General features: G+C 40.9%; 2 protein-coding genes across 5 annotated transcripts in view; both read right to left on the bottom strand.

Moving 5' to 3' along the window:
• Positions 1-9,401, bottom strand: part of MRTFA (myocardin related transcription factor A) — an 85,130-nt gene extending 75,729 nt beyond the window's left edge. The window contains exon 1 of one of the 3 annotated variants that reach the window (XM_083573767.1): positions 9,150-9,401. The gene's annotated coding sequence lies outside the window, so the exon portion shown is untranslated. The remainder of the gene's footprint in view (positions 1-9,149) is intronic. The other 2 variants (XM_083573765.1, XM_083573766.1) reach the window with 2 other exon arrangements.
• A 6,143-nt stretch (positions 9,402-15,544) lies between these two features.
• Positions 15,545-27,236, bottom strand: SLC25A17 (solute carrier family 25 member 17). Of its 2 annotated transcripts, none has more exons than XM_083573841.1 (9): positions 26,956-27,236; positions 22,990-23,050; positions 22,215-22,281; positions 20,977-21,128; positions 20,243-20,359; positions 18,379-18,524; positions 18,132-18,227; positions 17,066-17,148; positions 15,545-16,104 (listed from the first exon to the last, which is right to left on the bottom strand). In XM_083573841.1, exons 1-9 carry the CDS (start codon positions 27,007-27,009, stop codon positions 15,957-15,959), a joined length of 924 nt encoding a protein of 307 aa, XP_083429967.1. In that variant the 5' UTR covers positions 27,010-27,236; the 3' UTR covers positions 15,545-15,956. The 2 variants fall into 2 exon arrangements, with proteins under 2 accessions (XP_083429967.1, XP_083429968.1); XM_083573842.1 differs by having other exon boundaries at positions 27,170-27,192.
• Positions 27,237-27,480: the final 244 nt, after the last annotated feature.

Genomic DNA, 27,480 nt, shown 5'->3' with positions numbered 1-27,480 from the left:
GTAGTTGAACAACATGGAAATTCTCCAACTGGCATTAAGAAAGAGCCTCTGATCTGAATGCCACAACAGGGGTTTAATTTTCATATCCCTCTTTCTCCCACCACATATTTCTCTCCTACATATTTAAAAGCTCAAATAGCTCTCCCTACAACCATCAAGAGTCTAGGATCCTTCATCTAAACTTAACAATCCCAAGTTTCTAATTATGATTTCTGTTGTCTATGTGGAAGGAAGGAAGAGTCCCTCCCTCTATTCCCCAATATGAAAACCACAAATCAAAGTTATGAATTCCTGTACAGCAAGAATAATGAACCTCTAGTCCATAAGGCCTCCCTTTCCATCTCAAAGTCTCTGCTCTTGACCCCACCCCTACACTCCCACACTTTTAAAAAAAGCCTGTCACATGGTAGGAACAGCTGGAAAGGAGTTAGCTTTCCCCTCCTAGTTAGGCAAGACACACACAGCAAGTAGGACTTTTTGAAAGCTTCCAGGCACCCAAGTACTGTGGCACCCAAATCTTTAAATGCAGTCATAATTTGTCATCTGTAGACAATGGCAGAACAGACCAAGGAAGAAATGCTTGGTAGCCCTTTTCAAAGCTCAGCAACTCAACATCTCCACCCTGCACAGTCTCCAACTTTAAACATCAAGCCCACTTTGAAGAGGTTTTGTCTGTTTGGGAATAAGAAAATGGGAATACTTCTGACAGCGACAAGGTAATGGAGATGCAAGGTAAAGTAAAAAGCAAATGAAATGTCATCAGATCAAATTCCCTACTTGATTTCTAAACAGCAAATTCAATCAGAAAATAAAATGCCTGTAACTTCTACAATGGCAAGAAAGAAGGTTCTGAGAAAGCAAAGGCTAAAAAGCAAGCAAGCAAAGGCTATCCCACTAACAAAAACAAATTTAAAATGTGCATGTTGGAATGGAGTTCACTGTTGCTACCATAGTTTCTCAAATTACCTGAATCCAAAATGTACATGTGAACTTGAAGGTTCCTAAGAAAGGTAAGTTTCAGCTGCTCTGTGTAAAACACTAACTGCTGACCCAACTTTCACATGTTTAATTAGAATTCCAAAATTAAGAAGGCCAGAGGCAGAAAATGAAAGCTGCCTTCTCTATAATTAAAGAATGTCACCAAAGTAGTCACACTGCAAAAACATACTAAGGCGATAGCAGACATCTACCTACCTTCAAAATAAAATGACAAAAGCAAGCATAGCCCAGCGTCAGCAAGCAGTTTCAGCTAGTCCTTGGTAGCGTTGCAAAGTCCTAATGAAGGTGTGCACTGCCCAAAGCTGCACTGAAGTATATACTCTTTTCAGAGTTGCAACTCTTAATTTTAATCACTCCATCTGCTATAGGACATAACTGGAATTTTATTTTATTTAAAAAAAAGAATGAAGAATCCTAAACTATTACAACCAAGAAATGTTAGTACACAACAAGCATAGGTTACTAAAGTAACAATAAGCAGAATAAAACCGCAATGGAAGTGCGACAGATAGAAGTCCAAAAGACTCCTCTTTCCACTCATTAGCCTCACAATACAGGTCAGTTAGCTTCTTATATCCCATTAAAGACCTTTCATTTAGACCTCAAAAATAAAGTTATTAAAACACTTTGCATCTGGGCGTTCTGACAGAGCTTAGATTTTTAAAGCACTTGAAATGCCCACTTTAAACATTTCTCACGTCACAAACTCCTCTTTAAAGGGTGCACTTTCTTTGAAACACTATCATGCACACTGAGTGGGCCACTCTGTTGTAAGTGGCATGTGTGCAAAGGGCTGGATTATTATCATCATTTATTAACTATGTATACTGCCCTTCAGGGCGATTCACAGCATAAAAATACAAGCTAAAAACACAAAAGACATAATAATAATAACACAAACAAAAATGAAACAAAATATAACCCCTCTCCCATAAAGACATTTAAAACCATATAGGATGTCAGTCTGCCAAAGCCCTGGTTGAAGAGGAATGCTTTGCTTTTTGCCTGGCGCCTAAAGGTGTATAATGGAGGTGCCAGGTGTACCTCCCTGAGAAGAGCATTCTACAAATGGGGAGCCACTGCAGAAAAGGCCCATTCTTGTGTTGCCACCCTCCAGACCTCTCGTGGAAGAGGCACACAAAGAAGGGCCTCACATGATTACCGCAGGGTCTAGGTAGGTTCATATGGAGAGAAGTAGTTCTTGAGTTATTTGTGGTCCTGAGCCATTTAAGGCTTTATAGGTCAAAACCAGCACTTTCAATTGGGCCCAGAAACTAACTGGCAGCCAGTGCAATTGGGATTTCATAACCTTCAGATGTTTTAAACCCTTATGAAATATTCAACATTTTCTATCCATATCAGGGATCTCTAGCATACATTACTGTTCTGATTGGCTATTCAAGAACCAATAGCTAGAAACCTTATTTCCAAGTTAAAGTTATCTGTGAAAATTATATCCTTGCTTCAATATTTTTTAAACTTAGGTCAACTCTATCCCAACTGCAATCTGTTTCGTATGTTGTTAGTAAGGGAACCCCCTTTAACTTAATCTCACAAGAGACTCCCTTTCCCTATAAGAATGGCTTTTACACTGAATCAAGTTCCCATAATGTATTTTCCTTGTTCCTGGGTAATCAGAGACTAGCAAATTACTCCAATGTATCATATATTACCATGAGTAATCTCTCCCACTACTGAAAACACCCCAGAACCATGGTTACATTAGTGGCAAATAACTACAGATATCTTGTCACTATCCAGTATGCAATCGTCTTCCTTTTTCCACTAATGGATTTGTGACAGACACAGCAAAGCAGGCAGGGTTTTTTTGCTTGATTAGCAGCTATTAAAACTAATGAAATTCATGTTTGCATTACTCCAAACCAAGGTAAGATCAACAAAACACAATATGAAGCAGCTTTTTAAAAAAACAGAAAAGTGCCACTGGGCAAGGCAAACCAGAATAGTTGGGAAGGCTTAAGGAAGAGAGGTAACACAATTATACTTACAACAGGTCCAAAGCTCATCTAATAAAAGTCTCAAGTGGCACAACATATTTCGGAATTCCTTTGTGAAAGGGAATTTTAATCTCAAGTCAGTCTCCCTTATATTCCTGCTGTAACTCCACAAAAGCTTAACTATACTGTATCCAGTTTCAAATTTGTCATAATACCACAAAATTAACAGGAAAACAAGCTGTTTACAAGCATCAAGCAAATTCGTAGACCTCCCAAACTATTATTTTTAAATTTAAGAACTGATATTCACTACAAGGTTAAAATTGCAAGTTCGAATATACTAGTTAAAACTATTTGCCTTTTTCTAAAATTGTATCACAAAGATGGTCCTCAAACTATCAATTTTATTTTTCCATAAAATGCTTATAAAAAGAATTCCACAAAATTTCAAATATTCATACACAGTGCAGTAACTGAAATCTCATTTTGCAAGATTAGTGGCATTTTGTTTAACTAGACACTATTGTATGTCATACCTGAATTATCTTTATTAAATGTATTTCAAGACAACAATCAGGATTTGCATAATAAAAAATTAATATGTAATTTATTACAAGCGGCGTGATGCAACATAAGCAGACACTAGAAAGACCTTTCTAGCACAATGGTAGACAACTGGTGCAAAATAGTTTGGAAAACAGCCTTCCTTGAGAGATTAACAAGTAAACTATGGTTGACATGTGGACAGATCAAGAAAGATGGCTTTACCCTCATGTGATTTAATTTCATAACATATGTCAGTATTCCAGAAAATGAACAATCCCCTCCATCAGCATTTGGTTCAATCTGGTTGATCTAAACGTTAATTTAAACATAAATTATTATTTCTACTTTGAACTCCCATGTTCATCAATATATGGTATATTATTTCAATGGAAACATAAATAGGAAAAATGATTATTACTCATACTTCATCTAAGCACTACCACAAAGATTCCTGATTAGGCATTTACCTATGTGATGTTGAATGTTATTGGTTAAGTCTGTTCTATCATTTTTCCCCTTTGTTTTTGTTTAGACCAATTCACGAGCCAAGAACTTACACATGGACCATTAATAATGACCATATGTTGTAGATATTACTGCAAATTGAGAAGACTTGGTCTATTTATTTGTATCATTTATTATTCCTATGATCCTTGTATAAAACCCAATAAAAAGTTATTTAAAACAAAAACCAAACTAGACACTATTATCCTCTCTATTCCTAAAGACATGAAGTTTGGAAGTTGAGTTCATTGCTGGGTAGTCTCCTGAAGTTATACTAATTTGCCCATTCCAAAGTTAGGCCCACAATAAAATGAATTTAACAAGGATTCTTTATTTTCTCCAGTACTTGAGGAGCAAGCAAGAGGAAACATACTAGAAGTTATACTGTTATTTAAAATCAACACAACTTTCAGTACCACAAATGTGCAATGCAATCCAAGGTATGTCTACTCAGAAGTTATACTGAGCTGAAGTGCTTTATTCCTAGGTAAGGCTGCAACCCAAAACAGTGAGTTAAAATATAAAGACAGTTTCAACTTATATATACAGCAAAACTAAGAACAAAGGCTGAATTCATCCCTATATTTTCATGTGATTTCAAAAGAGTGGAGACAAGGAAGCAGCAAAGAACTGATGGGATTAAAAGCCTAGGCAGGAAGACACAGCAAAGGACAGATAGCTGTTTGCATACTGACCCCTAGGACCAAGTCCTTGTGCATGCAGAATGCTGTACTCACCAATATCAAATTCTGTGTCATTCTGACATCTTGCACACAAGCACAGAAACACTATGGGAGGAATTCAACATTGTGCCAAAACAACTGTTTTGGCAGGGAAGCATTTGGGATCCCCAACCATCCCAGAGCCTATTTTGAGAAAGTGGACGGAGGAGAAAGGAAAAAGACCCATTGCACGCAGTAGTCCTTGTGCAGGGCTTCCACTGACTGGACTTAGTTGAATCCCATCCACCATGCTCTGGAATTGGCTGGTGTGTGCAGAGTATTCCTTTACTTAATTTCCCCATCCTCTTCCAATCTGCATGCTATTTCTCCTTTAGTTAAAAACACATGTAAAAACAATATATTCAGATGTAGAATGTCTCACTGAAATTCAAGCAATCTGGTTTTAACAGAATGATGAATTGAAAGATACTGTAATCTTCAACAGTCATGAAATGCCTGTAGGACCTCACCAACACAAAGGAATTAAAGTTTCACTGAAAGTAAATTACAAAAATAGAGAAAAGGGAAATTAAAACAATCAGTAATATCCCTCTACATTTCTTCATAAGAAGTCTGAATATTTAGGTTAAAAAATATGTTCTTGTGTGAGGCTCAATTTGATAAAGGTTTACAAAACTACTAATAGCAAGGAGAGGCAAATAAAAATTCTCAGTACAATTCAGCCAAGAGAACTTAAAGACAACAAACTTGTGGCACATGATGAGAAAATCCTTCACATAATGTAATAAAATTTATGGATTTCTTTGTCACAGGTTGTTGTGATGACCACTAGCAGACACAGATATTTAAAACAATTCATCAAAAAGGACAGTTTTTTACAGCAGCCAATGGTGGGCCAAGTAACAAAGGGCATTATCGCTATCATGCTTCACTTGAGAGAGTGCTGTGCATATCTGGACTTCACTGGACTTTCCAAATTCCCAGCTATACGTAGGGCTATAAGTTCAGTGTTAGAGCATCTGCCTCACATGCAAAAGATTACAGGTTCAATTCCCAGCATCTCCAGGAAAGGCTGTGAAAAACTCCTGTCAGAAACCCTGGAAAGCTCTGCCAGTCAGTGTAATCAATACTGAGCTAGATGACTAAAGGTCTGACTCAGTATAAGGTAATTTACTAGATTCCTAGCAATATTATTAGTATTCAACATTCTGCTAGCATAGCATGTGCTTACAATCTACCACCACCTTAGCTTCCATTTCTCCCTTTTAAGCTTTCATCATACATTGTATTAACTATTCTACCAACATGAAGGATTTCTTTAAGTGTCCCAGTAGACCCAAAACCTGATGATTCATAAGGATAGATGTAAGAACTATCCACTTCAAACTCAACTAAGAATGAAACTCCAAGTTATTCAGCTTTCATAATGACAACAGATGGGCAGTGCAAACTTCCAATAAGCAATATCCCTCAAAAAAATCATTCTGCACTTCCTAGGCACCCACTTTAATTAGCAGAGCAAGTTTTTGCTAAACATATTTCTGTCATGTATGAAGTCAGCTATCCACAGAAAGCAGGAAACAGGCCTGGAAGCAGTATCATCAGTGAAATTTTATTTATTACACCAGTTCTACGCTATTTAATATATAAAAAACATATCTATGAAGTATACAGAAAATTGAAACAAACACTAAATATTACAAAAAAATTAACATATAAAAATATTACACTAATACAAATAAGCCGCCTCTCCACTCACAGTTCTTTCTCCAGCCTCTGCCCTATCTTCTCCAGCTGCTTCACTGTCCCATGATCAGGGCTTGCTTTTATGGGCAGGCACCAAAGTGGATGGAGCTTCCTCTGGCTGCCCACACACCTGTGTTCCATTAAGCCACTGTTGCTCAAACTTGGGTCCCCAGCTGTAGTTGAACTACAACTCCCATAATCCGAAGCTAGCAGGATCAGTGGTGAGGGATGATGCGAGGTGTAGTTCAACAACAGTTGGGGACCCAAGTTTGAGAAACACTACATTAAGCAGTCAGGTGCACTCTCCACACCCAGCATCAGGTGCAATATGCTTGGCGAGTTTCCCAGGGTATCCCAATTATAGAAAAAGGGCACCCTGCTGCTCACAGTTCTTTCTCCATCCTCCAACTGCAACAGGGCTTCAACTTCATGATCTGAAGCAAATGAAGAGTACAGTTTGCTATGTATCCATTAAGGAACTACTTCTGAGCATATTTTGTACCTAGAAGTTATTCATCCTTATACTCTATCTGTATACAATGACACCAAAACTGACATTCATTGGTTTTATATTGCATTTTTGTTTTAATTATATTGTTTGTTTCATACTGCACACCATTTAGAGCAATTTTTAAAATATCAAGCTGTTTATAAATGATTTTAATTAAAATCAATATTTATACACATACCAACTATTTTTCTACACACCTGAAATATCAATCTTCACATTCTTTTCTGTGTGCCTTAAATAGAGATGCAAACTATGGAATGCAGTGGAAATTTTGATGTAATTATTTCGTCTTTGGATTAAAAATGCCTACCAAATCTTGCATGCTCATGCATTTTCTGCCCACCTATACTCACATACTATACTTTTCATTTCACCAAGTTACACAATCCCATGCCATAATTTCATAGGTACCATTTTCCCATACTATACTCCTCAAAGCTGGTGAACTGCACTCTTGAGATACTACCCTGGGAAACAAAAAGGGAGGCTCCTGCTCAAGACCTTCACTAGGTCAACAAGTATGCAAATCCCTTGCTACAGAATTAGCTAGGCAATAAAGACTTACCAACACGGGACTGATCTAACAAGTCACTCCAGTGTTTGAAAACAAGAAGTGTACAAGAAAGCTTATGCGATAATAAATGTTTTCAGCCTAAGGGCCACAATGCCTTTCAGGCAACCTTCTAGATCTCGCCTACCAGACATGGCAACACCAGAGGTGGAAAAGTGGGCAAAGCAACAGATGCAATGCTTACATTTGTACATTCAAGCCACAAAGAAACCAGAGGTTCCTCAACATGCACACACCCCGCCCTCTTCATCCAGGCAAACAAGAAGCATTACTACAGTTCAAGAACAAATTCTTGCCAAGCAAAAGCACTCAAGGAAGGCAAATGGCTGATAAGAGGTGTGGCTTGGGCAGAGCCCCAAGGACTGGCTAGAGAGGCCTAAAAGGATGCATTTGGAAACCACCACCACCCCAGGGCCTGAGGTTCCCTACCCCCACCTTAAGGTATCATAAGCCTGCTTTTATTGCAATCAGTGAATACACTCACTCTCCTGCAAGTTGCTACCATGTGATGTCCAGATGCTTTCAAAGTGGTAAACACAAGAGGAGTCCCATGTCTTTATGCTGTTAAAGAGGATGCATCCTTAACTATGGATGAACTGTAAGTGCCAGTGTGATTCTATTCACAAGCTCAGATCTTCGGATGTTAAGCAGCAGGGAAAGTACTAGCAAAGGGTATTCTTGCTGGCCTCCAGCCCACAATGAGCCAGCCGCATTCAACCACCCTCCAGCACAGGATTCTGGGAAGCATCAAATGATAATTCATCCTGAATCTATATGCTCAACGCAGATTCCTACATGTGCCAGTGGGTGGGTGTGATCAGCTCAGCCCATATTCTCAAAACAGTCTTCCACACAGATTGCAGATTACAATTCTGAAACTGAATCAGGGGCAATATTGCATTCTTGAAATTACATAGAGAAGATCCAGTACATTTACATTTCCTTTGCAATTAAATTTTTCTGGGAGGAAAAGAGTCTCAAAGACCAAAAAAAAAAAAAACAAAAAAAAAAACCAATAATTTTTTGGTGGTGGTGGTGGTGATTCTGGAGGTTTATTCTTGTCCAATAAAAAGCCAATAGCTGAAAACAGTGGAGCGGGAGGGATGATAAACCCATTCGGAAAACAGTGAAATGACACAGCGGAGGGGGGCGTTACGGGGAAAAGCAGAAGCCTGGCTGGCGGCTGATGGAGAAAAAGGATACCTTCGGTGGCTCTTCTAGACAAATTATTTGGGGGCTGGGGAGACGGAACATTCGCCGTTTTACTCACGAGCAAATAGCAAAGGGGCGGGAGGGCCACGCCAGAGTCACGTAGCCCGAAGGAGAGGCCCGGTCGTGGGAAGGGGGCGCTGCGAAGGAGAACGGCGTGGGGCGACGGAGGGGGGGCTGCGTGGTTCGTGTGGGACGGGAGAAGGAGGGCGCGGTTCTCCCGCCAGCCTCCGCCGCGGGGCAAAGGAGGAGCGTGAGGCGAGCCAAGGCCAGACTCTCCCAGCAACCGGGGCAGCCCCGCTTCGTGCTTCCCAGAGGGGCGGTTCCCTGCCCCATACATGGAGGGACATTCCCCCCCTCAGCGGGCGGGCGGGGCGAGGAGCTGCCGGCACGCTCCCTCCCGAAGCCTCCCTCACACTCACCTGGTCACGACTCCATCCCAGCTGCCCGCACTTGGCCGCCTTCCCCTTCCGCAGCCTCCCACAGAAAACTTCCCCGAGCGCGCAAAAAAAAGAACCCCGGCCCTCACCGCCGCCGGCTCAGCTCCTCTCAGCCGCGGAAGCTCCCGCCCACCAGAACGCAGAGCTACGGGACGAGCAGGCGGCGCGGCCAATCCGAAGGCGCGGAGGCGACTGAATGACGCCAGCGCCCGTCAACGGGTGTCGAGTAACTCCGGGTGCTAACGGGCGAGAGGCGGGGTGGGGAAAGGGGCAGGCGGGGCAGAGAAAGGTGACTGAAGAAGGAAGCAGCCAATTAGAGGATAGGAATTATGTCATCGGCAGAAGGTGAGGCTGGCGTGCTCGAGCGCCGCGGAGGAGCCGCGAGGAAGGAGGGAGAGGAGCCCTTAAAGGGACAGTGCGCCATCCTAGGCACGTAGCGGGCTGCTACTCCTTTGCAGAGGCTTAAAATATCTGCCCCCCACCCCCACGTTGGCCCGCCTGTCTCTGACCGTTAATAAATAAATCTTTCACAGGAGCATCCGAAGCACGTTGCTGAAAAGACAGAACTAAAGCATTCCCACGCACATTTACTTAGGAAGGAGCCCCTATTAAACTCAGGGGACTTCCTTCCAAATAAACATGCATATCGTATATTTAAACACGAATTAACTTGCCAGTAAAAGGTTTGGAGGGGGGAAAAAACCGGAAGCATTTTTAAAAACAAGTTCTATCAAGCATGCAAAATTTCTGAAACTTCTACCGCTGCTCAGTAGTAGGGCAGGTGCTTCGCAGGTAAAAGGCCACAGGGTTCCATCCCTGCCTGACACCTCCAGATAGGGCTGGGGCAAACTCGATCCAGGAATGCCAAAAGGACTGAACAAGGTGGGGCCGAACTGACTTGATGTAAGACAGCTTCCCATGTTGAGGAGGAATCTAGCAAAAGGAACAGTTTCTACAGCTGCAAAGAAAACGTTTTGTGTGTGTTTTAAGTGCAATATACAATGTGACACTAGATGGAAATGGTGAGCCTTATGGAAAACTCAATGTATTTTTAAAAACTTTTTTTTAAAGGCATTTTCCGAATGGATATTATATGTGTGTATCTACAACCAGATGAATTTTCCACCATCTAAAGAGAGAGTTTGCTTTTTGTGGGTTATGTATTTCCCAATTCCTATTAGAAACTACCTAATTTGGCTTTGGGGTTTTTTACCTAGTAGTACATCACCTAAAACTGATCTTCAGCTTTGCTAATATAAAAAATATCTATGTTGTTGTTTACTTCTGCTCTGACCTGGAGCTAAAGGCAGATCTGAGTAACTACAGGACTTTCATCCCCCCTGTTGCACTTACAAAATCCAACTGGACTGATGACTTAAAACATTTTAATTTTATTTCAATGCTGAGATAACATCCCCTACCATACCTTGTGGTAGCATGCTAACTTAAGGGGTGCAGATCAGGTTAGTTTAGGAGGAGCAGTTGGTGGCTCTTGCCACCTCCAATATCTGCGGCCTACATCAGATGTAGGGGCAGACCTGGCTACAACATTAAGCCAATATGTTCTTGCTTCACCTTCTTCCTACCTCTCACTGTATGTAACATCCAGCCTGATGTTCAGAAAAACTCAAAAGCTTGCTCACTATTTTGTGGCACCTTGGTTAGTCCAAATAAATGTATTGCATAACTGTAGATTGCCAAAGGCAGCTTATTCACAACCACAGCCCCTCTATTCCCCAATACTAATACTACTTCAACTACCTAGCATCAGAGATTACTAAAGAAAATTAGGGTGAATTCAGGACAGCATATTGCTAAAAATATAAGCATTCATGTTAAGGGGCTGTAGAAACAGAGGTGCTGCCTGCTGTTTTTTCTCTGTTTGTAGTTCCAAAACAAATTATACTTCAAGGAATGTGGTTCTCCAAGTGGTCATCTTCCTGCTTTTCCAAATAGCTGAGGCCCCTTGTACAGTATAAATAAATTTAACAGTGGAATTAATGACATCTTTAGAAGAGGGTCGATTAGTTTTGATGCTTTCCCTAAGTGTCACATGCTTGATCTGTCTCCCACATTTTGTAATTATTAAGGCATTTTGTTTAAGCTTTAGATACATACACCACATATTGTTGATCAATGGTACTAGAATGCTTCAATGATATTCTGCTATTCTATATGTATATTATTTGGTTCCCTAGTTTCCTCTTGTGTAGACCAGATACTTACTCCATGCTTTATTTGCTTCTCCCGGTCTTAGGAAGTCTTCAACATTTTATCTTTTTTTGACTCACTAATGCTACATAAAGCACAGATTAACACCCTTGTGCTCTATTTTTACTAATCCAAAATAATCACAATCCTGCAATAATGTTTTCTCAATCACTGCCTAGTGCATAAGATTCCTTTTAATTCCCCAATCATTTGAAAGAATGGAAAAGTTCCCCACTTAACAATACTGAAACTCCTTTCTGTTTAAGGCCAACAGAGGTTAAACAGTGTAAGGAATAACATGGTTTCCATTAAATTATTCTAAGTATGCAGCCTAAGACCTACTTTGAACACTTCCATTTAAAAATACCTAAGACTGCACATAGCATAATGTATTTCCTGGCATCCTATGACCTCTAGTGGCTGTACCATATAATAGCATTTCTATGTTAAACTACTGTATACAGATCACTGGAACAAGTTACAGCAGTGGGAATTTGTTTTTAGATATGACTATAATTAACACCATTTGAATATTAAACTCTTTGCAGTTTTATTGTGCCAGAATCTGGTGTGTGTTTACAATAGGCTACGAACATAACAAAAATTTCCAACTGCATTTAAAGCAGAACGAATCTAGTGGCATAACTAGTTTATTGTAACACAGCTAATCTTATTGGAATTGACACTAATGTAAAAAGCAAGTTTCTGATCTTACTAATAAATATACTAGTTTTCAGAAGCTTTAAAGCTCAATTAAAAACTCATTCTTGCCTCCCTTGTGGTACTGCCCATGGTCCCAACACAATTAGCATCTGTGCATCTATTCTGGTACCTGGAGAGCACCTTGGAAACAACCAACTCTGCTGGATGCAGAGCTGAAATGTGAAAGATACTCTTCACACAACTTTTGCCTTATTGAAATCAATTGCTAAGTGCCATTATGCAGCTGAAAAACTGGGTGTCTGAAACCACTGCAACTCTATTAGCCAGTTATAGGTAGATTGTCTCTGTCAGTACCAACTGAGATGCGGAGGATGAACAATTGATTTCTCAAAAATGTTGCAGTAAGTTAAGTTGTAAGAAATAAAGACCAAGTCTGTGACCTGACAGTGATCACTTAACCTTTTCACGCCTTTGTTCAATTATGAATGGTCAACTTGGAGCTGACAAGGACTCGAAATCAACACAAAGCGTGATAGGGTAATAAATAACAGGAAATATGTTTGTGGAAAGTTATGGCAGACAAGGGGATAATGCAGAAAAAGACCTATTACTTTAAGTGTTTTTGCTGGTGGCAGCTAGGCTAGGGTTTCAAAATAGGAAAGTACGCGATGAGATTTCTCTGGACTCATGGTATGGAATGTTGCACAGCTTGAAAAACTGGTGAACAAAAGGACAAATGGACTCATGTAATGTAGCAAAGTTTTATTACTTATGTCAGCAAGGAAGATCCAGAGAAATGGTCTGCACAGATGCAGGGACAGATTTGGAAAGATGAGCTTGGTTGATGCAAGATATGTAATGAATCTGTAGTTAATAGCTTTCTGATGTGTGTTATGCAGGCCACAAGTTGGCTGAGATAAGTGGCCCAAATCTGAATTGAGATGCTACCTACTTTTTAATATACATTTGTTTAAGTAAAATGAAATGAAAGATAGATGTAGGTACTGGGGTAGGATTAGGGAACATAATATGTTTGAGGAGAAAGGGATTAAATAGCAAAAGGTATTTACCCCCCTGAATTGCATTGCCACATCTTTAGATCACTTCTGCCAAGCAAAACACCCACACAGTTTGAAGTTCTCACAGTTCAACCCAACATAACCAAAGACAAAAGGATGTCATCATAAGCAGAAAGCTGGGATGAAGAAAGCATTTGCAGATCAAACCATACCAAATACTGCAATCAATTGAGCCACATCACAGGCTAAACGAAACACACATATATGTTCAGTACATTATTACAAAATAAAGTATTTACATATAGCATCTGTCCCATTTTATTGCTGAAGAATACAGAGACAGAGTGAGGTAACTGACTCTCACACACAAAAATTGGTCTGCCCATCGCAGGCATTCATAAACTCTACCAATCTGGGCATGTGTTTATAGCACAAGGTAATGGCTTTGGCTGGCTAGTTAAGTAGAGTGATTTCGAATATCCAAATAAGTTGTTCTGTGCCATAGAACAAATGGGTGGGCCCTTCACTCGCTCCACTTACTTAGCTGGTACATAGGAGAACAATAACCAGATGTGAAAGGTTGGAAGTGGCTGACAGAGACACATGTCTTGCCTGGTGCTGAGCCTAAGCTGGACTTCAGGGCTTCTCTGGAAACATAAAGAGGTAGCAGACTCTATGGGTTTTTTTTAATGCTGTGAGCTCCCTCATTCTCAGATTGTATACTGGGAAAGTGTTTGGAACTCCTGGGATCTCTCACTGCTCAGAGACTGGGGTAGCATGCAACACAGGTGTAAGAAGTGGGATTTGGGTTTATTAGAGGAGGAACTTGAGTGAGGTGTGCTTGAGTTAGGAGAAATGGAGGAACAGCAGCACTCGAAAACAGATGAAGCTGATGTTCCAGCAGCAGACCCAATGGTCCGAAAAGGAATGGCAGCAGCTGCTGGAAGAAATACCAAAAAGCACTACTGCATACTTTCCAGTTTTGCACTGCTTTGAATACAACAAAAGACTGCCAAATCACAAGCTACAATAATATGGTTGGCGCTTGGTTTTTGTTTTGTCCAACTTTTCTCCTTCAAAATTCAGTTGCAGTTTTAATTCTGTGTCATATTGACACTTACTAAGAAACAAAGCCAATTTCAGCCTAACAGTATACCATTGTTTGTCATGGAAGAATAAAGCATTGGCTCATGCGTTCCATTAATCTCTTCAGCAGCTTTCACTTTACATCTGAACCTTAAATTGTGGTGAAACTTAACTATGGTCTGTTAAAACAAGTCAGCTTCACTATTCTGCGGTGTGAAGTTAGCTTTATTGGGGTGGTTTGTTGGCTTCAGATGAAACCAGTTGCAGTTAGCGAAAAATGGAAGTAAATGTTGCTGCTGTCCTCGTGGCTCCATCTACAAGAGAGGGAGGGGGAAAGTGTGAAAGCCCAAGGCTGAACATTACCTGTTCCTGTGTTATCATGAAGGTTGAACCAGCTCACATAGTAATAATACTGAGTTGAAGCTGTCATTTCCAAGATGGCCTTTCTGGTGGGTTGGAGGTAAGAAAGGGATACTCCACTCTATTCAATACTGACAGAAACTAGGTTTTAGCCAATGATTCAGATTTTCAGAACCTCAGGTAAAGCATTTTTGAGACTCATGAAAACAGAGTACTAGAATATGAATAAGATGGTTTTGCAGTCTTCAGATTACTACTTGTATAAACTCCCAATTTTCCATTTCAGATCGAATATGTCACAGTGCAGAAGAGAATATAAGGAACTTTTCAATTTCTTAAACTTAAGGAATCTGAATCCGTTAAGACCAGTTCTAGCAGGAATCTGATAGACTTTCATCACTGGTGTATACTGAGCATGTGGAACAACTGCCCCATGGGCCAGAATTGGCCTGCAAGGACCTTGTTTGCCCTGAAAGACACCTGCCATATTTGCTGCTGGAATCGGTGGTGGCAGCACTGGTGAAAGAAGTGGCTCCACTGCTAAACAAAACGAACAATGCAGATGTGGGGTGATAATAGTAACGGCAGTGGAGAGTCTCGCAGAGTCCTCCACTCCCAATTTTGTGAGCGAGATTCAGGAATCTCTGAGTACTTCAAGGGTATGAGGAGCACTGGTCAACACCTGAAACAAGGTTCCTCTCACAACTTGAAAAATATAATCTTGGGAAGTGAGCCATTTGCATAGGCCACTCAACACTCCTAATGCCCCATTGGGAAATGTGAGAGGCAATGAGGAAGGTGCTCTTCTAGTGATTCTGCTGGTGAAGTGCAAATGTGACCCTCTGGCCAAAAAGGTTACCAATTTTTGATATATATTAATAATTTTTACCACAGTGGATGAGACATTGGGATACTAAACAAAGTTGAGCTTAAAGCAATGTATTTGCATAGACCTTAGTCTACTGTAGGCAGAAGACTCTTCAGGACAGTTCTTTTAGGTCAACTGTGAAAATTAAAAGAAAGCTTATACTAAAAGAATAGTTATTTAATGAAGTCTTTTAATGGGCCAATAATCGATGAGGTTATACAATATCAAACCCGTGAAAAACACTGACAGCAAATGGAGAATGAATTATACACACTGAGTAACTAAAGCTCTCCAATGAGTTTAGTAGACTTCTTTTTCTCAATAGTGAAATTTTATTTTCCAGTTTGCTTCCTAATCAAAATAGCTGCAGAGAAAGATGGTCAAGCCATCATACGGTGACTGACAGTGCAGAGTTCCAGATTACTCTTCAAGCTTCCCCTTCAGGTACATTCTGAAGCTTTGAGAGCAAGAACACAGCGGAAGAGTCCTGTAGCCTTTGAGAGGAAGCTTCCATGGCACCCAGTTGTGTCCCAGCTTGTGTCTTTCTTTCCCCGAGTTTAATGTGTTGTGGAGGCCCAGACTTCAGTTCCTAAGTGAACGTTTTAATCCCATGACTGTGAAAGTAGCAGCAGTAATTTTTTCATAGACCAGGAACATCAGTGCAGCAGTGAGGACTGTTTGGAGCAACTTTGCTTCAAGGCCTTTGTAGAGACCTACTAATCCAAAGCGCCTATCGAGAAAACAGATTTAGCATATGGTAAGAAAGTACTTTACAAATATAGGGAAAATGGCATACAATGCCAGGACATCATAAAGTATGTCTGTTCTTGCCTCCACCACCAACTATTAAAACTACCTAGGATTGAAACGTTCTTCCTCCAAGTGCTACTGGTCCTCTTTTCAAAGAGAGTGCTGGCGGGGGGAGCATGATTTACAGGAGAAAAGTGTCCGACAGAAGAATGCTTAACCCTTCTCTCATCTGCTGCTTTCCCCCAAATCTCAAACTACTGGTAAGTGAAAAGCCTGTTTATTTTTTTAAATTATTTATGTACTATCTGTTCTCAAAGCTTCTAGGGTGTTTTATATACCAGTATAATACATTTTATATACCAATCTAATACAGTATCAGGTGAGCCTTTCTGTTGAAGGAATTCCACCAATGAGAAGCTCTATCTGTACCTCAGATGGTGGGGGTGCCTGGAAAATAGTCTCCAAAATGACCTCTGCTCCAGAGGGGTGGGTGAACCTCCCAAACAAATTTAGCGGGAGCCCTGTTGTGCAACTGGAAATCACTCTGCTCGTACAAGGATTTTCCTAGCACTACAATGAATACCCATAATTTCATCATAAGGCTGCTGCAAGTTACATTGTAGTTTTATCATTATAAGCTGCCTAACATGCCTGTTGAGTGCAAATGCAGAGTAGGGGAAAATAGATAAATTAAGTGGTAAACTTAGCAGTGACTATTATATTTGGAAAATAATGACCCGGCTTGCTTAATATTTCCATCACACTAGATCAAAAAGTCTTCATAAAGAGGATTATTGATCTCGTATGACCCTTTTAGTGCTTTAAAGGTCAACTTTTTATTAAATAAAAATTATACAGCTATTTAGGGCAGATTATCAGGATGTTGATACAGTAGAGGACAATATTAAGATATATATGGATAAAATAAAGACAAAGCTTACTTTATTCTCTGTCGAAGAAGGTAGATAACATTCTTAAGGCTGCCTAGTCTCCTGTTTTCTGGGTTCAGGTGGTGACGTCCAAACTGAAAAGGAGACAAAATGAATCAATGAGCAACTTTTCCTGCTTTATTTTCTCCTAATTTCTATTTACAATGCCTGATCTCCAATCAGTGATCCAGCCCTGTATTCAAATCGTTCTCCCATATCCAATTGTTCAGTGCTAAATAATATGTTTCTTGCTCAGGTCAGAGCAGCTTGCAGTCTCCCCTCACCCCAAAATATGTTAAATATTGACCAAACAAAGCCATACACATTAAAATTATGCATTTTCATTATGGCTGGAGTGGTCGCAGTGGTAGAATAAAGATGTCCTCTCTAAGCAAAAGAATATGGGGTTGTCAGACTTTTCCCACATACAATGTCTATGCAGAGAGCCAACTGGGAAATCTAGCCTAAGTGCTAAGTAGTTATGTATTCTAAGAAGTAGGAAAAGTTGCCCAGAGCATCCAATATGGAGAGCATATGTTATGCAGTTAGAACACAAGACGCTAAAACAGTTACAGTGGTACCTCGGGTTAAGTACTTAATTCGTTCCAGAGGTCCGTACTTAACCTGAAACTGTTCTTAACCTGAAGCACCACTTTAACTAATGGGGCCTCCTGCTGCTGCCACGCTGCTGGAGCACGATTTCTGTTCTCATTCTGAAGCAAAGTTCTTAACCTGAAGCAGTATTTCTGGGTTAGCGGAGTCTGTAACCTGAAGCGTGTGTAACCTCAAGCGTATGTAACCCGAGGTACCACTGTACTCATTTCCCCCGAAAGAAATATGCTTTTGTTTACAATCAGAAGTGTAACCTCACATTTGCCGCAGTTTCTTGCCCATTCAGTTAGAGTGATTATGACTCAAGGAGCTTTCTAGACTTAGTTAAGAGAAGGTGTGCTCTTCAACCACAGCAACAAATTAAGATGGAATAGATGTTTGTCAATTTGAGTTCTGGAACACTGGCCAAAGGCAACTGTATAAAGAAACAGTAAAATGAAAGTGATCTGGTGCAATGGATACCCACCCGTAAAATGGACTGTACTGTCTGCATAGGGTAAGTGAGCGTAGTAGCGATCGCTTTGGCTATTGCTCCAATAACAAATGCATCTATCGAAGAAAGCTGTAAGTGTAAATAAAGAAAAGGTTATATGGCTGCAGAAAGAAATCTAGCAATATATGAATTTAACAAAGTGAATAAAGGAAAAGGTTTCATAGGACCAACGTTTAAAGTCAGAGTTCAACTAAATTATTTGCAGGCCTTGGAATCTCACCTGTAGTTGCCTCTTCAGAATCTTCCTCTTAAGCCCTTCATAGAACATGAACTGTATGGCAGGATTGAATACCAGGAGCAGCGAAGGAAAAGTACCATTCCACAAAGCTGAGATTCCTTCATCTCTTATTATCTGATGAAAGGCATCTAATGGGAAGGATAAAGAAGAAGCGGGAATTTTTTAAGAATATTTACGATACAGGGATCTTAAATATTCAACAACAGTTTGCGCACAGAGGAAGAAACAAATTGCATATTTTGCCTATCAACTTGTAATCCAGGGATGAGGAATATTTTTCTTTTCTTTTCTATTGGTCTCATTGATGTATTGGTCTCATTGAGGACCAAGATCTGACTATGACAAGGTCCTTCTGGGCAGTTTCTTCCCTGCCTTCCTTCCTCTGGGCTTCCCAAAAACCTACCTATCTCCCTTCCTCTGGGCTTCTCCTCTCTTCCCTCACAGACCCTGCCAAAGCTTCACCATCTAGTGCCTGCAACAGTTATCCAGTTCATTGTTACCTCTCTCTTCCCACTCTTCTCACACACGTATGTACAAAAAGGTAACACAGCTTGTCCTTTGGCACAAACCACCTGAAGAAAACACACATACACAGTCCATGTGCATTTAAAAGCACTGCCTGCCTGGAGAGCCAAGAGTGGGTTCACTTCAAAAAAACTGTTTATATTTTGTTGTTTTTTTACAACTATCTTGGTACGAAAAGCAAAGGATGTCCGATATAGTAAAGCAAATAAATATATCAAGCCACATGCACTGGAATTGGCAGTGCTATGCACACTTACTTGGGTAAGTTCTGTTTTAATTAATTGTGACTTACATCAGAGTAAACATGGTATTCTCTCTTCCCAATCACTTTCTGTACTAGAAGCTTGCAGCTGAACCCAATCTTGCAGTCTAAGCTATGTCATTTCACATATTCTGCTCATCCTCTTAATCCATCCCAGGCCCCAAGATGTTGCTCTAATATATTCTCACACAGTTATGGGGACTAAGTGAAATGATAAGATACTACGGTGAGCATTTTTATCACACGCAGCAATCACTTAGTTCACCCAGGACATGTTTTGTAATGGAACGTGTTTTGTAATGTAATCATGGCAACCATACTTTCAAAAACTCTGAACACAACAACAGGTAATGTAGGAGTCCTGATTCCAATACTGATTGGCAGTTTTCCCACCAATAAAACACCACCAAGAAACCTCCCTCCCATTTCTAAGCTGTTTTGAAATTTAAACTATCAGGGCTGTATCCTGATTGTCCAGTTAGCACAAGGACTTCTGCCTGTACTAAAGGAAAGTCCACTCCCTCTCCTCTCCCCACACTCCTCCCCAAATCTTCTCCAGCGAGTTGGGGGAAACCCCAGGACTTATTTGGGGGCCTTAGACTGCATACACAGAGAAGATGAAGTCATTGCGCTACTGGGATCACATTGTTGGAAACCAACCCCATTTCATTAAAAAAAAAAGTTGGGGACAGATGACTATTAAACGTATTAATATTTATGTGGCACTTTCTGATTTCATTTTTAAAAGGGTAGAGACTGGATTGAGCATAGGAGAACAGAAAAGAGTGATGGCTGAGTCAGTGTTGGATATGCTGGCACACATGTCTAATTTCAGTTACAGTTAGACTCATCCCATCTCAGAGTAATACACTATAAACTTTCTTACTGTTATGTGTCTTTCCTGATTATCTAATAGCTCACTGTTTTAAAAGTGGTTGTATCTATAAACTGAACAGCAAAACTGAACCATAGCATCCATTTTGTAAATGAAAGCCTTCAGTCCACAAATCTACTAAAAAGTACCAATGCAAACTAACAGAAATGACAACAAATGCCTACCTGCAACGCCTTTGTAGTTAGTCGGCACAATGTCTTCATTTCTGAATTTGGCCCCCTGGAGTTTCAGACGTGTATTCACTACCCAGAGTGGAGTAGTCAACAATACATTCACAATACCTAAGACAACACAAACAAAAAGTTGAGTAAAAAGAGCCCTAACATTTTAAAAAGCAGGTTGAATCTTCATGTACAAAAATGATCCAATGTACAAAATAATTAAGATATATAGAAAAGTACAATCCCCCCACCCCCCAAAAAAACCCCAGAAGACACACATTCTGAAATCTTATACTGAGGATTTTGCTCTAATTTCTGCACCATACTAATAGCTGGCAGAATGCCTTGTGAGGATACTCACAAATTGCTTAAGCAAGCAGGAAAAGCAAGTTTATTTTCATAACAGGTACACACCTTAGTGCTCACAAATAACTTCCCTGGACTGACGCAAGCCTCCCACATTCATCTAGGTCATGGAATCATGTACTTCTTAATGAAGATCAGAAATGGCAAATTATTTTTTAAAAGTAATGCTTCAAGAGGCTGTGTGTCAGGTTTAGATTTTACCTACCAGTATGTTTTTCTATCCACTACAAGTTACATGCATTTGAGTAATATTAATTATAATAATAAGGTAGCATAGGTAGCATAAAAAGTGCATGCAGGGAATGTAATAAACTGGTTCAACCCCTTAAAATCTTAGCAGATTTGTAGCACAACTGATAGGATTCTATTACCTGCAACCATCCCAAGAATCAAGTCTTTTCCTGTGGTTGAATGATGTCCTTTGACCCAAACAGCTTTTAAACTGTTAAATGTATAGAAATAGACGAAGTTGGAACAACAAAGGCTGGAGATGACAGGAAACCACCCTCGATATGGTGCCAGGCTAAGGAACAAGCAATAAAAGCAAAAAGTAACTATCATGCAATCACCAAATAAGCAAGAAATAAAGCAACAGCATCTGCAGCCTAATCCAGAACCTGGGAAGTCATAGCGTTTGCCTACAAAATAAAACAAGTATTTATAAGCAGGTACAACAAAGTGTATTTTAACGATCAGAATCCTACACAAACTTACTTGGGAATAACTCTAAATGAATTTGGTGCTACTTACTTCTGAATAAATGTGCAAATAACTAGAGACGTTTTACTGATGGACAGGATGGGAAGAAACAACAGTACCAGTGTCCCAAGGTTCCCTAGCAGAAATAGTTCCTTGTCATATTATGCATGCTTATTAAACTGACAGTTACTACAACTGTTCCCTATAATAATTAAGAAAATTATTCAGTTCACACTGAGGGCCTTAAAGATGCCTGCATGTGTCCAGAAGCATCTGGCTGGTTGGGGGAACTGGTTCTGACAGGTGTTTCAGCCCTTTCCAAAGGATGGAACGGTATTGCAGCGGTATTTGCTACCACGGGAATAGCTGATCCCTTGTTTTTACAGTGTTTTGAATTACAATACAAATATGACATCAACTTGCTTGTACTGTACTTTCTAAGTAATTCCCATTTTTCAACCAATCATTTTTAGGTCACAAAAGGACAAGGACTGGACTCCCTCCTCCCGCTTCCAAATTACAATCTGTGGCACCAAGTTTCTAATTAGTATTTGAAAGGACTGGTTTTCAAAAGCATGCCCTTGGTTTCTACACGTTTTATGTGCAACAAGAGTTACAGAGGCTATAGAAAGGCCTGCTATTAATCACTGGACTCTCCCCTTTCTAATGAAGGAGTTTGCCTTAAGATGACCCAAAAAGACTTAAGCCTTTGTGACTAAAAAAGATTGCACTCTGGTTTTTTAAAGCTTCGTTGCAAAGGAGCTCATACATTTTAGTGTGAAACTCAATACCCCTCAAATATTGGGCAAATTAAGAAACTACAATATGTGAAGTAGAGGGACAAAGATGTGATGAACGCTCAACATTTGTAAATATTCACATACTGCTTGTTACAAGGTTCTATACTTACATGCCCTCTTCTTTTATTATCTCCAAGAGAACTTTGTGGGTTCTTTTAGATTTGCGTTTTTCATCAACTGGAAGACAATAAGACATTGTACACAAAGGGTAAACATAACATATATTTGAATAGTAGGGCAATACATTGATTAGTGCAAGCAGAACATCACAAAATAGTGTGCAAACTTTTGAGTTCCTCAGAACTTTGTATCAGCTGATTGGCACTGAAAGTGCATCTTCAAAGGAGGTTGTTGCAACAATAATCCATAATCCACTGACTGGCAATTACAGTAACCTCCTTGGAACTTTGACAGTGATGTCACCTGACATCATTATGCTCCCAGCCACCCATCAAAAGATGGCATGTATGGGGTGGGGAAGATCCAACTGTTCATCATAGGGTTAGATAGTCAATAGAGTACATGCGAGAGGGGCAAAAAAAGTTGGTTGTTGGTGAAGTCAAGGAGGATGCATCTGGTCAGTCTCAAGACGCTTTGAAGGTGCAGTCTGAAACCTGAAGAACCTATCAGAGCTTCATCTGACTATCTGGTTTCGCGTCCTACACATCATTTCAAGACTGACCAGACATAGATTCTATAAGCCAACTTCGTTAGCTCCCTCCACTCTACTTTTACTATCTAGCCTGGTTAAAAGTTCTGAAGAAAGATTCCACACTATTATTGTTGACCTAATGAAGGCATTATCCGAATATTGATTTTGACATTTTCTTATGGGCCCAGATGAATATCTTTATTTCTTAGATTACTTAGTACATCTTTGCTTACCTTGAAGTCTTAGTCTAGCTGTATCCAGGGGGAAAAACACAGTCATTGCAGTCATGCTACCCTAAAAAGTTTAAAAATAAATTTAACTTTACTGTACCACATGGTTGTTGTTTTTTACAAATCTGTAATAAAGCTAGAACAATGATTAACAAATATCTGAGCAAAAAAGCCTTGAAGTATTTCTGTATTTGAATGAACTTCTTGTTAAAAACGCAGGTTTTTGCAAGATAAACAGCTGAAGTCTTTAAAAATTGACAAGGAAAAGAAAATTCCATTTGATAACTATGAGTTTTACTTTCACTTTGAATTACAGTTCTCATCATCCCTGACCACTGGTCATGCTGGCCTGGAGTTGAATGGAGCCCAAAACATCTGGAGGGCACAGCCAGCTTTCCCCTGCACTTGGTTCTGAAAGTAGCCTTAATGCAGGCAAGTGGGACACATTTGTAAATGTGTTTTCTTTATTTGTTTAGGTTAGGCTCCATATGCATGTTATGGCACTCCCAAGTTATATTCTTCAAAAATTCAGATCCTTCTCATGTGGAAAGGACTTAGGGGCAGCCCCACCCCCAACTAAACAACACCAATTTGCATTTAACACATATCTAAGCAGCCGCTATTTGGAGCAGAAAGTACCCTAATTTCTTTATGAATTATCAAGACTTCTCAGACATGGTTAGGGAAGGGCTTGAAATTTGTGTTTTAAATCCTATAAAGTCTTTAAAGAAATTAAAATGTTGCTCTGAAAGCCTCGTCAGTGGGCAAATAAAACAGCTCAACTTCACTCCAATTGCTGCTCCACCTTTACAAGTCTGAACAATGTATTAGTGGGATGGGTAGATGAAGACTAGTAATGATTGACTGCACCTTCAACAAGTTACACAAACTAATTGATCCTCTCAGTACTAAGGCTGCAGGCATCAATGTAAAAGTATTAAGCTGTATATTGAGGACAAGTCGTCCCACAAAGTTTATTATTTACAAATGTATCCTATCCCAGTGATAACAGAATGTTATGGACAAAGTACAGGGGGGAAATCTGCTCAGTTCCAAGAACTACAGTATCTGGTTTTCAATAAAGACTCTGGTGTCTGCTAGAATCCTGAGGACCACATTTCTCAAAGAATGTATAGCCTTTGTGGCTGTGAAGATAATTTCAAGACAAGTAGCAATTTCTGCGAGAGACTTTTTAATCAGTTAAGTAGGAAGCAGCATGCAGGGATAAATTGCCAGTTCTCACAATGGAAAGATGTAAGAAATGGGGTCCCCCATCATGGGTGTAGCCAGGATTTATTGGGGGGGAAGGTTTTACGTTGGGGACAGGATTCAAAATTAGCAGGGTGCCAGGTGCATTTTGTGCCTAAAGAGTTTCTATTTGTGAGCTCCTCAAAAAGTCTAGGTGCCATTTTTTGTGCCTGGCTTACACTCAAGGATTACTGAAATGTATGTGTTTTGAAGCCACGAAGTATATGTTAAGGATAGACAATATGTTAAGGTGTTTAACAAGAGTAGAGTGCTTTGAAAACTGAAGCTTGGTACCAATATTTTTCTTGTAAACACAAAATTAAACATGTTAAAAATGTGATATTAACAATGTATCACTAATGTGAACTCTGTATTAGTTCATGCTTATCAAAATAATAAATAAAAAGTGTGGGCAACCCCCTCTCCCCAAAATGGTGACTAGACATTCTGTTTTGGTGCCCTTAACCCAGGTCCCAAGAGCCATTTGGCTCCTAGCTTTTCTATCCCAGCTTCTAACACTGGTTGGGGAGCAGATCCAAGTTATCTGTGATGCAATTAGTCAGTTGGTTAAGTATTCTTATTTACTTACTTGATTGGGGAGGCCAGCTGCCCGCCTGCCATGCCCATGTCCCTCTTGCATGTGTATTGGGACCATTGCTTTATAACTTGTTTATATTTATGAATCTGTGTTTTTTGTATCTCATCCATCCTCCCCAAAAAGAGCACAGGACAGCAAACATAAAACAGTATGCCTAGAAGCTAGATAAAGCCTGCTGCTGAGTGAGCCAACATTGCTGACCGAGGGGCTATCAGGCTGGGAGTGGGGGGATATTTACATCTACCCCCAGCTTAGGCTCTAAGCACCATTCACTGAGAAGGTGACCTTGCATTGAGAGATGTGAGGGAGTGCAACCCTGTTCCTTTTTATTGGCCTTGGTGGCTTGCAACACCATTAATGACGGTATTCTTTTGAAGTGGCTCAAGAAGGTGGGGGCTGGGGCACTGTACTTCAGTGATTCTGCCTCTGTCTCCAGGCTATTTGCAGAAAGCAGTTGTGGGGGAATTTATGGAAGCTTTCTTGTGGTGTGCCCCAGGATCACATCTTTTCCCCCATTCTATTTAACATTTATATGAACTGTCTTCAATAGTTTTGGAGTGAAGTGTTACCCATATGCAGATGACACCCAGTTCTATCTCCTTGTTAACTTTGAATCAGTAGAGGTGGCCAAGGTACTAGATGGGTGTTTGGGGGCAGTGATGGGCTGAATGTGGGCCAACAAATCAAAACTGACTCCAGAAAAAAAACAGAGGTGTTATGTGTTTCAATTCTTAAGTCCAGGAGGTGAAAAGATGACCTGCTCTTGACAGGGTTGCACTCCTATGGAAGGAGGTTTGTCACTGGGGGTACTCCTGGATTGCCACTTGAGACCCAGGTGGCTAGGTGTGTCTGCTTCCAGCTCCATCTTGTTTGCCAGCTATGGTCCCTTTTGAACAGAGATCACTGGGTCACGGCACTCCACACTCTGGTAACTTCCGCATGTGATTACTGGAATGCTCTCTTTGTGGGGCAGTTTTTGGCAAATGTTAAAGGCACACCTTTTTACCTTGGGCTTTGTTACCAGAAGTGTATGTCTTCAGGACCCAACCTATTATTGCGACAATATGGATAGATACAAAACACAGACTATGAAATAACATGTAGCTGGAAATGTGGACAATAAGACCCATGGAGGGGATGGGGGGGAAGTCGCGAGATTCAGAGAATTCTCATTTTATGGATATGTATTTGTAACTAATTTTCATTTGTTTTATCTGTTTTTAATATTGAATTTTAAATTGTTGTAACCTGCCCTAATCTTGTACGAGAGATCTGTGCAGTTGACCTGAGTCAGGTTTGCCAGCTGCATCTAGCCTCAAAATTACTAGTATCAAAGAAAATACCATTTAGACAGTTGTGGAACAAAAAGCTGAAAAAGCAGGGAAGATAGAAAAAAAGGATAATCCTGGCATCCCAATACAGCACAGAGTGATTGGGTATAAGCAACCTATTTCTAGGTTACTACAAATATTGATCCTGTAGCTGAGACTGAAACATAAAGGACAATTCCCCAACCCTTTTACACTTTCTGAACCACTGTCCCTCTTTGATTTTGCTTCTGCAGTTCAACAGCAAGTTTGGACATTTGATTGTCCCCAGACAGGCATTTTAATCCCAAGCAGAAAACCCTGGCAGGCGAGTATAGGCAATCAAACTGATAGCTTAACAACAGAACGTGCACCCGATAGGACAGTTCACCTGTAGCATCCTATTCCAGGGGCGAGGAGAATTACCCCATAACCACACCGTAACAGTAACGATCAGAGCAATACACACACTCCACAAACCGTGAGGGAGAGGAATACAGAAGCGGTAAAATCCTCCCCGTCCTCATTTAGCAGGGCACCACCGACGAGGACTATACTAACTGGGGCCACGCACAATCATACAGTGGCCGTTTGTATTCACTCGGAGCGACATGGACTAGTTGAGAGGCACCCACTAAGGCAGAAATTGGTGCGAGTGGGGGGGGGATCTCTGCCCCGAATACTCATCCCAAGGCGACCAGGTGCAGTTTAGCACGTAGCCTAGTATTGCACGAGGCGAGTGAGCCCAGCAGCCCCCGAAGCCCAGCCCTGGTGCCCCCACTAACGCACCACCTCCGCTGCAGCAGTCAAACTCACCACAGCCCCCGCCACAGCGTGGACCAAGCTCTCGTAAGAGAACACCACGGCCATGGCTGAACCTCCGGCGCCGCGGGAGCCAAGGAAGCGCTGGCCAAGGAAGAGCGGGCGTCTCCGTCACCGCCCCGCTCCATGACACTCGGCGTCACGTGGCTCCAGCGCCGCCGCGACGTTTCTGCCAGCTCCGCACCTATCAGGCGGCGGCTCGTAATACCTCGGCGCAGGTGGGAGGGCTCGCCCGGCAGAAGGAGCGCTATTCGCCGGCTGCCACCCTCCCCCCCCCCCCGCAAAGCAGAAAGGGGCGTGTCCTCCTTACTCCCGGCTCAGGCGCGCGGGTTTCGGCTGACGGGGTTTACGGCTGTTTCGGTTGGCTGAAAAGGGTTCTTCCGTCAACGGCTGGCGCGCAATGAGTGAGAGGGCGGGGAATACGTGAGAGGGGCAGAGCAGCTCGAAGCAGGCTGGTTTGCGGAGGGGCAGGCGCAGCCGCGTCAAAAGGGTGTACAGTGGTACCTCGGGTTACATACG

The sequence above is a fragment of the Podarcis filfolensis genome, assembly GCF_964270895.1.
Source record: "Podarcis filfolensis genome assembly, chromosome: 10".
Classification (NCBI taxonomy): Eukaryota; Metazoa; Chordata; class Lepidosauria; order Squamata; family Lacertidae; genus Podarcis; species Podarcis filfolensis.
Note: the sequence above shows the minus strand (reverse complement) of the source record. Positions and strands in the feature narration are given on the sequence as shown.

What these genes read in the sequence shown, in the direction of transcription:
- SLC25A17 (XM_083573841.1), bottom strand. Translation starts at nt 27,009, where the DNA reads ATGGCCGTGGTGTTCTCTTACGAGAGCTTGGTCCACGCTGTGGCGGGG. An exon ending in ATAATAAAAGAAGAGGGCAT is followed by an intron (nt 21,129 to 22,214) that starts GTAAGTATAGAA and finishes CTTGTTCCTTAG; the next exon opens with CCTGGCACCATATCGAGGGT. An exon ending in CAGTACAGTCCATTTTACGG is followed by an intron (nt 17,149 to 18,131) that starts GTGGGTATCCAT and finishes TCTCCTTTTCAG; the next exon opens with TTTGGACGTCACCACCTGAA.